The sequence below is a fragment of the Mandrillus leucophaeus genome, unplaced genomic scaffold, assembly GCF_000951045.1.
Source record: "Mandrillus leucophaeus isolate KB7577 unplaced genomic scaffold, Mleu.le_1.0 Scaffold2, whole genome shotgun sequence".
Classification (NCBI taxonomy): domain Eukaryota; kingdom Metazoa; phylum Chordata; class Mammalia; order Primates; family Cercopithecidae; genus Mandrillus; species Mandrillus leucophaeus.
In genome coordinates this window covers 12,029,546-12,040,949 of record NW_012102031.1, presented here as the reverse complement: position 1 = coordinate 12,040,949, position 11,404 = coordinate 12,029,546, and the positions used below count along the sequence as shown (strand labels likewise).

The 11,404-nt window shown below is 46.7% G+C and overlaps 1 protein-coding gene across 4 annotated transcripts in view; it reads left to right on the top strand.

The window, feature by feature from the left end:
* Positions 1-1,768: 1,768 nt before the first annotated feature.
* DEPDC5 (DEP domain containing 5) overlaps positions 1,769-11,404 on the top strand; it is a 166,880-nt gene continuing 157,244 nt past the window's right edge. For 2 of the 4 annotated variants that reach the window (XM_011979007.1, XM_011979006.1), the window contains exons 1-4: positions 1,769-1,813; positions 2,679-2,796; positions 6,313-6,400; positions 7,932-7,978. In XM_011979007.1, coding sequence (XP_011834397.1) covers positions 2,739-2,796; positions 6,313-6,400; positions 7,932-7,978 — 193 coding nt within the window. In that variant the 5' untranslated portion in view covers positions 1,769-1,813; positions 2,679-2,738. Of the gene's footprint in view, positions 1,814-1,839; positions 1,982-2,678; positions 2,797-6,312; positions 6,401-7,931; positions 7,979-11,404 lie in introns of those variants that run through there. The other 2 variants (XR_001005987.1, XM_011979005.1) reach the window with 1 other exon arrangement.

Here is an 11,404-nt window from a genome sequence, read left to right as displayed (position 1 = left end):
AACATAACATTGTTATTCTTAAAAAATTTTGTAACTGTTGCAATCCACTTTATCATATATGTTTTATTACAAGATAAATAATTTTAGCCAGGAGTGGTGGCTTGCCCTGTAGTTTCCAGTCCCTTGGGAGGCTGAGGCAGAAGAATCGCTTGAGCCCAGGAGATTGAGGTTACAGTGAGCTATGATAGCACCACTGCACTCCAGCCTGGGCAACAGAGCTAGACCCTGTCTCGGAAAGAAAAAAATAAAACCTGGCTGCAGTGACTCATACCTGTAATCCCAGAACTTTGGGAGGCCAAGGCGAACGGATTGCTTGAGCCCTGGAGTTTGAGACCAGCCAGGGCCACATGGCAAAACTCCGTCTCTACAAAAAACACAAAAATTAGCTGGGCACGGACCTGTAATTCCAGCTACTAGGAGGATGAGGTGGGAGGATCCCATGAGCGGGGGAGCAGAGATGGCAGTGAGCCAAGATCACGCCACTGCACTCCAGTCTGGGTGAGGGTGACCTCATCTCCAAAAAAAAAAAAAAAAAAAAAATCGCAATTACTTAATACTTGCATTATTTACCTAACTTCTCCTGAGTCCCAGCGTAAAGGCATCCATGCTTAAGAACGTTGCTTGTCCTGTCCCAGGATCCCCTTGGTCCACTGTAGAATGTTTCACTACGGTATACCATGGTTTTTCTTTCAACATTTTTAAGTTTCCCAAATCCGTAAGAAACGGGCACCGTAAGCATTAAAGATATAAAGAAATGTAAGACAAGTGCTGTGTCGTTTAGACTTAGCAGTCAGTGTGATTAGAAGCAGCAGAGGAGTGGCGTGACCGAGACACTGATTCCAGTTATAAGATTTCTCGGGCTGCAAGAGGGGAAGCAGGGAGGTCCTATCGAGTTGCTGCCGCTCAGGTCAGAAACGGTGGACTGCACTGGGGGGCGGGGGTGTCAGTGGCAGCAGGCGGAGCTGGCAATTGTCAGGAGCCTTCGGCGAGAGCCTGACCCGGCCCACCCAGCTCTCTGGTTTTCTGCTCGGAGAGAAAGATATCCTGACAGATTCAAGTTTAGGCTGTGCCCTGGGAATGACCAAAGGATGTTGGTTAAAGGCTCCGTTCTGGGAGCGGGTCAGGATTCGTCCTTGCTTCCTTCTGAAGGGTTTTGTGTCCTCAGGCTGTTTCCCGGTTTGTGAAATAGGATAGTATCTGCCTCCTGCATCCATCACGTAATAGGGATGCAATGATTACATAAGGACTGTGAAGGCAGGCAGCCATTCTTATTAAAATACCAGAGGGGCGCAGAAAGTCCTTTGGAGTTTAAGGGTTTGAAAAGCCCCCGGTAAGTGGACACTTCCCAGCAGGGGCCATCACACTAACTCTCGCGTGCTCAGCCCCTTGCATTTTACAGAAGTCCTCCCAGAAACTCTCGTTGGCGCCTCTTAGCAGCCCAGTGAGGGCACAGGAGTCATTAACCTCGTTCATGTAACAGAAAACGGAGCTCTGAGGGATCTCGTTTCCCCTACGGGGAGACCACTAAGTCGCAAACGAAGCTCTGTGGCCATGGGTCTATTTCGGATAGACTGGGAGGAAATGGATTTCCTCCGTGGGGCGGGAGGCTCTACGGCTCGAGGGCAGGAAACGCCAGGAGGTGGCCCAAGCAAGAGGCCGCACGCAACACCCCGCCTCCGGCTCAAGCCCCGGATGAGGAAGTGGCGCGGCCACAGAGACGAGGCGGAGGCCCGGCGAGAGCGGCGCGGGGGCGCGAGGGCGGGAAGGGGGCGGGGCACCGGGGCGGAGCCACCGGAGCGGCGCGGGTTCTCAGGTGAGCGTTACACGGTCGGGGCGGGCCTTGCAGGCGCTTCAGGCTCAGGGGCGGAAGCGGCGCGGGCCGCGAGGGCGTAGGCGGGGTATCTGGAGGAGGCGCGGGGAACCTGGAGAGGGTCCAGCCTCGGGGCCCCGGCCAGAGGCGGGAAGGGGCTCCAGAGCTTCGGTGAGTGGAGCTGCCCGCCCCAGACTCGGGACTGAGGGGGGCTTGAGGTAGGGGGCCTTGGCCCAGGTTCGAGTCCTGGCCCTCATTCCCAATCTGCTGTGTGACCTTGGACAAGTCTCTCTCCCTCTCTGAGCCTCAGCGGCCTCAGCTGTGAAATGGAGTCAGGGAAGGTACGCTGAGAGTTCACACAGACCGAGGTTTGGGGAAGGAAACTCCTGCCTTCCTCTTCTTTGTGGTCGCCTTGCTCAGGACGTTGGCAGCAAAATGAGGATGGTGGGAGTATCTCTAAGTCTCAAGTGACCTTGAGCAAGTCCCTTGCCGTGACTCACACTTTCATCATCTACAAAATGAGTGGGCTAACTTCTTTTAAGATGTCCTTAATGTTCGGTTGTTATTGATGTAGATGGAGACAAGGTAATGAGTACCCATTCACCGCAATGCTTCCCCTTTAGGGGTGTGATAGAATACCTTCTCCTAGGTTTGACTAGCCCCTGGCATGAATTCCCCTTAGTTCTTGGATTCTGTGATTCTGTTTGTTCTCCATCGCTCCTTGTAACTGGAGAAGTGACTTCATCCAAGAGTCGCTTGGCACCGCTTCACAGCAGAGCAACACCAGTATCTTCACTGGCCTAAAATCAAAGAGTGGTTGCAAGGAAAAGTCTGACTTTCAACCTTTTTGTTTGTATTTCAATGGCAGGGAGGCAAGATGACTTCTCTGCCCCAAGCTTGGAACAGCTAAAGGGAAAAACAGTGCAAGATGAGAACAACAAAGGTCTACAAACTCGTCATCCACAAGAAGGGCTTTGGGGGCAGTGGTCAGTATCGATTGGTCTTTAGAGGTTTTGTAAGTTGGCTGAGGTTCTGGTGTGTGCAATGCCTTGAAATTACACACTGACTCGTGACAATTGAGGCTAAACAAAGCAACAAGGAGGATGGCAGGACCCTTCTAAATGCATTTGCATTCAGACTTTTAAGGAACATTATGAATGCTGCCGGTTTACTACCTTTCATTTGTTGAATTGCATTGTTTATTACAAATCTTCCGTGTATGTTCCATAAAATTCTAGCCTGCACTGGTTTGGCAGGTAAGAGAAACTAAAACCATATATCAGTTTTTACATTGAGTGAGAGAGAAGCAGCATAGATGTGCACAGAGCAGCTATGATCAAAGCATGAACTTTTGCCTGGCTTCTAGGCATGGGAAGAAGGGGCAGGATACAGCATGGTATCCTGCACTGAACTATAGTCTGAATATCTGCTCTACTTCTAATTTTCCTGGTGACCTTGAACAAGCTCCTAGTGTACCTTATCTGAAAGTTGAGGGGCTTTAGAATAGTTTCTCTTAACATCTATTTTTTTTTTCCTTTCCTTTCTTTTTTTTTTTTTTTTTTTTGAGACATGGTTCTCCATTTGCCCAGGCTGGTCTGGAACTCCTGAGCTCAAAGGATCCTTCCACCTCAGCCTCCCTAGTAGTTGGGATTACAGGCATGAGCCACTGTACCCAGCTCTCCTTAGCACCTTGAGTCCATAAATCTGAAGAATAAAAGGGCACTTAGTATAATTTTTTTTTTTTCTTTTGTGAGGGAGTAATTTTCCGTTCTGTCTTGACAGCCTTATTCAGAAATTGGAGTTAGCAATATAATGAGTCATTTTATTTTATTATTTATTGACTTATTTATTTTTTTTTGAGACAGAGTCTCGCTCTGTCGCCAGACTGGAGTGCAGCGGCATGATCTCAGGTCACTGCAACCTCCACCTTCCAGGTTCAAGCAATTCTCCTGCCTCGGCCTCCCGAGTAGCTGGGATTACAGGTGCATGCCACCATGCCCAGCTATTTTTTTTTTTTTTTGTATTTTAGTAGAGACAGGGTTTCACCATGTTTCCCAGGCTGGTCACAAACTCCTGAGCTCAGACAATCCGCCCGCCTTGGCCTCCCAAAGTGCTAGGATTACAGGCATGAGCCACCGCGCCCCACATGAGTCTTTTTAATGTTGTGTTTTAGGGTGTATTTACTTCTGCATTATGTAGATACAAGCCTCCAGAGGGAAAGGACGACCAAAAAGGGAAAACAATAGTTTCTCTATCATAGAGCCTTGTGAAGCTTAAGTAAGGTGGTACATGTAATGCATTTAGCAGAGTATTAGACTCTGTGCTCAATAAATGTAGCCATTATAATTACCAGACTACAGGCATTGCTATATTTAAACTACAATTTCTGCTAAAATGTACAGTCTATTGTTATTACTTTGTATGCTGTTGATATTGCCTAAGTATTTGTGGAGTGGAATAAAACATAACTTTTGGCAGAGAGAAGGATACAGTATATACAATGTATACAAATACATATTTTGATGTATAAAATACAAAGGTAGCTAGATGCTGTATCCAGTCTTCTGCAAGACTATAGATCAAAATACAACAAACAGCTGGACATGGTAGCTCATGACTGTAATCCTGGCGTTTTGGGAGGCCAAGGTGGGCAGATCACAGGAGGTCAGGAGTTCAGAACTAGCCCGGCCAACATAGTGAAACCCCATCTCTGCTAAAAATACAAAACTTAGCCAGGTGTCTTAGTGCGTGCCTGTGATCTCAGCTACTAGGGAGGCTGAGGCACGATAATTGCTTGAACCCAGGAGACAAAGGTTACTGTGAGCCAAGATCACGCCACTGCACAGCCTGGGCAATAGAGCAAGACCCTGTCTTTAAAAATAAAAATAAAAATAATAAAAAAGAAACAACCAACAGATATTTATTAGGCGTATACCTGTGCCAGACGCAATGATTATGAATACTGCAAGGTTCTTTGTCCCTAAAGAGCTTTCAGTTTTGTAAGACAGACATGCAAAAAGGAAATGATAAAACCAAGCAGAAGGGAATGTATTCTCAGGGACCTTAATTGAGACTGTGTAAATTAGGGGGGAAGCTCAACGGAGGATTTGTCGTGAAACTGTCGGTGGAAACATAGCAGATAAAATTAGGGATGCTGGGTGCTGTGGTGTGTGCCTGTAGTCACAGCTACTCGAGGCTGGGACAGGAAGATCACTTGAGCCCAGGAGTTTCAGACTATAGGACATTATGTTGATTGGGTGTCTGAAATAAGTTCTGCGTCAGTCTAGTGACCTCCCAGGAGTGGGGGACCACCAGGTTGCCTTAGGAAATGTGAACCACCTCAGGTTGGGAACAGAGCAGGTCAAAACTCCTGTGCTGATCAATAGTGGGATTGTCCTTATAAATAGCCACTGTACGCCAGCCTACGCAACAACAAGACCTTATCTCTAAAAGAAAACAAAACAAAAATTTGGGAGTAACCCATTGTTTGATTTTATTAGGCGAAATTTTTGTTGGATCTGGTTATATTTGAAATCTAGATATACTTAATTGTCATGATATTAGCATAATTAAAAGTGATGTTTTTCCTCCCAAATTAAAACAGCGAAACAGTCATTCTGTCTTTATGCTTCTGAGTTTGCAATATTTGAGAGAGTTCTCCCCATCCCTGGTAGAGGGGCAGGGGTAGATAAACATAAAAGCACATCCCTCTTATTTTATTTTATTTATTTATTTATTTTTGAGACGCAGTCTCGCTCTGTCGCTTAGACTGGAGTGCAGTGGTGTGATTTCACTTCACTGCAACCTTCGCCTCCTGGGTTCAAGTGATTCTCCTGCCTCGGGCTCCCAAGTAGCTGGGATTACAGGTGCCCACCACCACGCCCGGTTAATTTTTGTAGTTTTAGTAGAGACGGGGTTGCGCCATGTTTGCCAGGCTGGTCTTGAACTCCTGACCTCAGGTGATCCATCCATCTCGGCCTCCCAAAGTGTTGAGATTACAGGCGTGAGCCACTGCTCCTGGCCTCTCTGAGGTTATTTTCTTACTCCTGTTAAATCTAAAGATTTACTCTGAGGGTCACATTAAGATACTGTTTGGGAAATTCTTTGAACATTGAATAACTGTAAGGAATTGTGCTGTATCTATGGAAACCAGCCTGTTTTGTTCCTGTTATATGCCAGATACACAATATTTGAAGGGGTAAAAGGCTGTCCGGAAGCCTAATTCCCAGATACTGAGGGCTGCTCTGTCCCTGGAAGCAGTGCAGTAGTAGAGAGAGCACGGAGTATGGAGACAAAGGTACCTGAGCACCATCCCACTCCACTGCTCTTGGTGTTCCTGTGTGAATCCATTAGTCACTGTAAGCCTCATTTCAAAATAGAGCCTCATCTGTCAATGGGGTGGCAATACTATCCTGATAGGGTTGTGAGGAACCAGTAATGAGAACATACACAATGTACCTAATGAGTGTTTTTCTACTTGAAGTCGCTGAATTGTCTTTCAGATGATGAGCTAGTTGTGAACCCCAAAGTGTTTCCTCACATCAAGCTTGGAGACATTGTAGAGATTGCACACCCCAACGATGAATACAGGTGAGTGTCTCTTAGGATCCATGGAACTGGGCAATTCACTGTTTCCAAATGATGTCCAAGGGATTTGAAGGGCAGATAACTCTCTTTGCCTTTCAAAATGTTCATGCTGTGGTGGCTCAAGCCTGTAATTCCAGCACTTTGGGAGGCTGAGGTGGGGTAGGTCATTTGAGCCCGGGAGTTCGAGACCAGCCTGGGCAACATAGTGGGACCCTGTCTTAAAAAAAAAAAGCTCATGCCTTCTAGGATTTGATCAACAAATAATTTTTCAAAAGTTGTCCATTCCTCCTCCTCCTTTTTTTTTTTTTTGGAGATGGAGTCTAGCTGTGTCACCTAGGCTAGAGTGCAGTTGTGTAATCTCAGCTCAGTGCAACCTCTGCCTCCCAGGCCTAGGTGATTCTTCTGCCTCAGCCTCCCCAGTAGCTGAGATTAGAGGCATGCGCCACCATGCCCGGCTAATTTTGCATTTTTAGTAGAGACAGGGTTTCACCATGTTGCCCAGGCTGGTCTTGAACTCCTGACCTCAGGTAATCCACCTGCCTTGGCCTCCCAACGTGCTGGGATTACAGGCATGAGGCACCGCAGCTGGCCTAATTTTTGTATTTTTTAGTAGAGAGTGGGGTTTCACCATATTGGCCAGGCTTGTCTCAAGCCATCCACCCTGCTAGGCCTCCCAAAGCACTGAGATTACAGGCATGAGCCACCATACCCAGCCTTTTTTTTTGTTTTATGTTTTTTTTTGAGACAAAATCTCACTCTGTCACCCAGGCTGAAGTGCAATGGTGTGATCTCGGCTCACTGCAACCTCCGCCTCCTGGGTTCAAGCCATTCTCCTGCCTCAGCCTCCTGAGTAGCTGGGATTACAGGTGCATGCCACCACGCCTGGCTAATTTTTATATTTTCAGTAGAGATGGGATTTCACCATTTGGTCAGGCTGGTTTTGAACTCCTGACCTTGTGATCGGCCTGCCTTGGCCTCTTAAAGTGCTGGGAGGTGCGAGTTACTACACCATGCCCAACCTTTTTTTTAAAGAGACAGAGTCTCACTCTGTCACTCAGGCTGGAGTGCAGTGGTGTGACCTCGGCTCACTGTAACCTCCTCCCAGGTTCAAGCGATTCTTCTGCCTCAGCTTGTCGTGTAGCTGGGACTGCAGGTGTGGGCCACCCCACCTGGCTAATTTTCATATTTTTAATAGAGACAGGGTTTTGCCATGTTGACCAGGCTGGTCTCGAACTTCTGACTTCAGATGATCCACCCGCCTTGGCCTCCCAAAGTGTTGGGATTATAGGCATGAGCCACTGTGCCTGGCCTCTTTCTGGTTTTAAAGCTGAGATGACAACTGAAGGGTTGTGTAGCGTTTATTCATTTCCTTTGGTGCATATGGAGTTTCTTTGTTTCTAAGGGAGCTTTCTCTCATTGTTGTGCTGTAAGTCACAGACTGTCCAGAGTGACCTATTTGCCTTTTGTAGGGGATGAAGGATGCTAGGGAGTTACTGCTCACGGTATCCCAACTCTCTGTTGCTTTCTTTTTCAGCCCTCTGCTTTTGCAGGTCAAGTCACTTAAGGAAGATTTACAGAAGGGTAAGAATTACATCATTCTTAGAATTTTTTTTTTTTTTTTTTTTTTTTGAGACGGAGTCTGGCTCTCTCTCCCTGGCTGGAGTGCAGTGGTGCGATCTCGGCTCACTGCAAGCTCCGCCTCCCGGGTTCCTGCCATTCTCCTGCCTCAGCCTCCCAAGTAGCTGGGACTACAGGCACCCGCCACCGCGCCCGGCTAATTTTTTTTGTATTTTTAGTAGAGATGGGGTTTCACTGTGTTAGCCAGGATGGTCTCGATCTCCTGACCTTGTGATCCACCTGCCTCGGCCTCCCAAAGTGCTGGGATTACAGGCGTGAGCCACCGCGCCCGGCCAGAGTTTTTTATTTACTGCCTCAGAAACTGTAAGAAACCTCTCTTCATAATTTCAAGGGATGAGGGCAAGTAATTCTTTTCTTTTTTTAAAAAATTTTAATTTAATTTTCAATTCAGGCAGTACATGGGCATGTTTGTTACATGGGTATATTGTGTACTGGTGGGGATTGGGCTTCTATTGTATCCATTACTCACACAGTGAACCTTGTATCTGACAGAACAGATACAGAACATTGTATCTATGTCTGAACATTGTATTTTTCAACCCTCATTCTCTTCCCCATCCTTCTTTTTGGAGTCCCAAGTGTCTATTATTTCCATCCCACTTATAGGTAAGAACATGCAGTATTTGATTTTCTGTTTGTGAGTTAGTTCACTTAGGATAACAGTGGCCTCCAACTCCATCTGTGTTGCTGCAGTGGATATGATTTCATTTTTTTATGGCTGCAGTTCTCTTCTTATCAAATTGTGTTCCCGCTAAAAAAAAATTGTCAAGTTGACGCTTATAGTCCCAGCTACTCTGTACTCTGGAGGTTGAGGTGGAAGGATAATTTGAGCCCGATAATTTAAGGTTACAGTGAGCTATAATGGTGCCACTGCACTCTAGCCTGTTCAACAGAGACCCTATCTCAAAAAAAAAAAAAAAAAAAAGGCCAGGCATGGTGGCTCATGCCTGTAATCGCAGCGCTTTGGGAGACTGAGGCAGGTGGATTGCCTGAGCTCAGGAGTTTGCAACCAGCCTGGGCAAAACGGTGAAACCCTGTCTCTACTAAAATACAAAAAATTAGCTGGGTGTGGCGGCATGCACCTATAGTCCTAGCTACTCGGGAGGCTGAGGCAGGAGAATTGCTTGAACCCGGGAGGCGGAGGTTGCAGTGAGCCGAGATCGCGCCACTGCACTCCAGCCTGGGCAACAGAGCGAGACTCTGTCTCAAAAAAAAGAAAAGAAATACACAACCTGCCTGTTGCCCAGGTTGGTCTTGAACTCCTGGCCTCAAGTGGAGTTCCTCACACCTTGACCTCCCAAAATGCTGGGGTTGCAGGTGTGATCCACCACATCTGTCCCATTTTTTCACAAACGATTTGTTAAATGCCTAGTCTGGGTGAGTAGAGATTGGGGAGGAAGAAATATTTATTTATGATTGCCCACCACATGTGCAAGGCACTGTCTTGGGAGCTTTGTGTAATCTAGCTTTATCTTCTCAACAACTCTTGAGTGAGTGAGGAAGTTTATTCTCTGCCAGGCTATACAGTCTAGGCGTAGCCAGAAGCGGTGATTCCTGCTTACTCATTCTGGATTCAGATCCTTTGTTTTTCCCTCTTTTCGCTATGCCATGCTGTTCAAGGAACCAGAATGTCAATTGACAGTAAATAAGATACTCTTAAATAGTTCTTGAGAGAAAAAAACAAAAAAATTCTGGGTTGCTTTAATGGGCTTTGATGGCTGGGTGCAGTGGCTGGCACCTGTAATCCCAGCACTTTGTGAGGCTGAGGTAGGTGCATCACCTGAGGTCAGGAGTTTGAGACCATCCTGACCAACATGGAGAAACCCCATCTCTACTAAAAATATAAAATTAGCCAGGCATTGTGGCGCATGCTTGTAATCCCAGCTACTCAGGAAGCTGAGGCAGGAGAACTACTTGAATCTGGGAGGCAGAAGTTGTAGTGAGCTGAGATTGCGCCATTGCACTCCAGCCTGGGCAGCAAGAGCAAAACTTTGTCTCTAAATAAATAAGCTAATTAATTAAATAAAGGGCTTTGATGTCACCCACTCTTTTTTTTTGTTTCTGTTTTTTTAAGAGATGGAGTTTCACTGCGTTGCCCAGGCTGGAGGCTGGAGTGCAGCGGCACGATCTTGGCTCACTGCAACCTGCGCCTCCTGGGTTCAAGTGATTCTCCTGCCTCAGCCTCCCAGGTAGTTAGGACTACAGGTGTGCACCACCATGCCTGGCTAATTTTTATATTTTTATTTTTATTTTTTTGAGAGGAAGTCTCACTCTGTTACCCAGGATAGAGTGCAATGACATGGTCTCAGCTCACTGCAATCTCCGCCTCCTGGATTCAAGGGATTCTCCTGCCTCAGCCTCCCAGGTAGTTAGGACTACAGGTGTGCACCACCATGCCTGGCTAATTTTTATATTTTTATTTTTATTTTTTTGAGAGGAAGTCTCACTCTGTTACCCAGGATAGAGTGCAATGACATGGTCTCAGCTCACTGCAATCTCCGCCTCCTGGATTCAAGGGATTCTCCTGCCTCAGCCTCCCGAGTAGCTGGGACTACAGGCGTGCACCACCACACCCGGCTAATTTTTGTATTTTTAGTAGAGACAGAGTTTTACTGTGTTGGCCAGGCTAGTCTTGAACTGCTGACCTCATGATCTGCCCACCTCAGCCTCCAAAAGTGCTGGGATTACAGGCATGAACCACCATGCCCAGCCTAATTTTTATATTTTTAGTAGAGATGGGGTTTCACCATGTTTGGCCAGGCTGGTCTCAAACTCCTCACCTCAGGTGATCTGCCTGCGTCAACCTCCCAAAGTCCTGGGATTACAGGCATGAGCCACTGCACCATTGCCCCTGCCTTTTTTTGTTTTCTCTTTCAGACAGGGCCTCTCTGTTGTACAAACTGGAGTGCAGTGGTGCGGTCACGGCTCACTGCAGCCTCAGCCTCCCTGGGGGCAAGTGATTCTCCATCTCCCATCTCCACCTCCGGAGTAGCTAAGACCCCAGGCACCCAGCCCACAGGATCATGCCTGGCTAATTTTTTTTTTTTTAATTTTTACTCAGGCTGGTCTTGATCTCCTGGGCCCAAGTAGTCCTCCTGCCTTGGCCTCCTAAAGTGCTAGGATTACAGGCATGAGCCACCATGCCTGGTTACCCACTCATATTTAACCATTCAATATTTCAATTTGAGGATAAAACATTCTGTAAAACCTGGCTACTCTGGTTACACTGCCTAAGGGTTAGCCCTGCTCTGCAAGGAGCAGTAAAAAAAAAAAAAAAAAAAAAAAATTAAAGTTTTCATTTTTTTTTAATGTTTTATTTTATTTTATTTTGAGATGGAGTATCCCTCTGCTGCCCAGGCGTGATCTTGG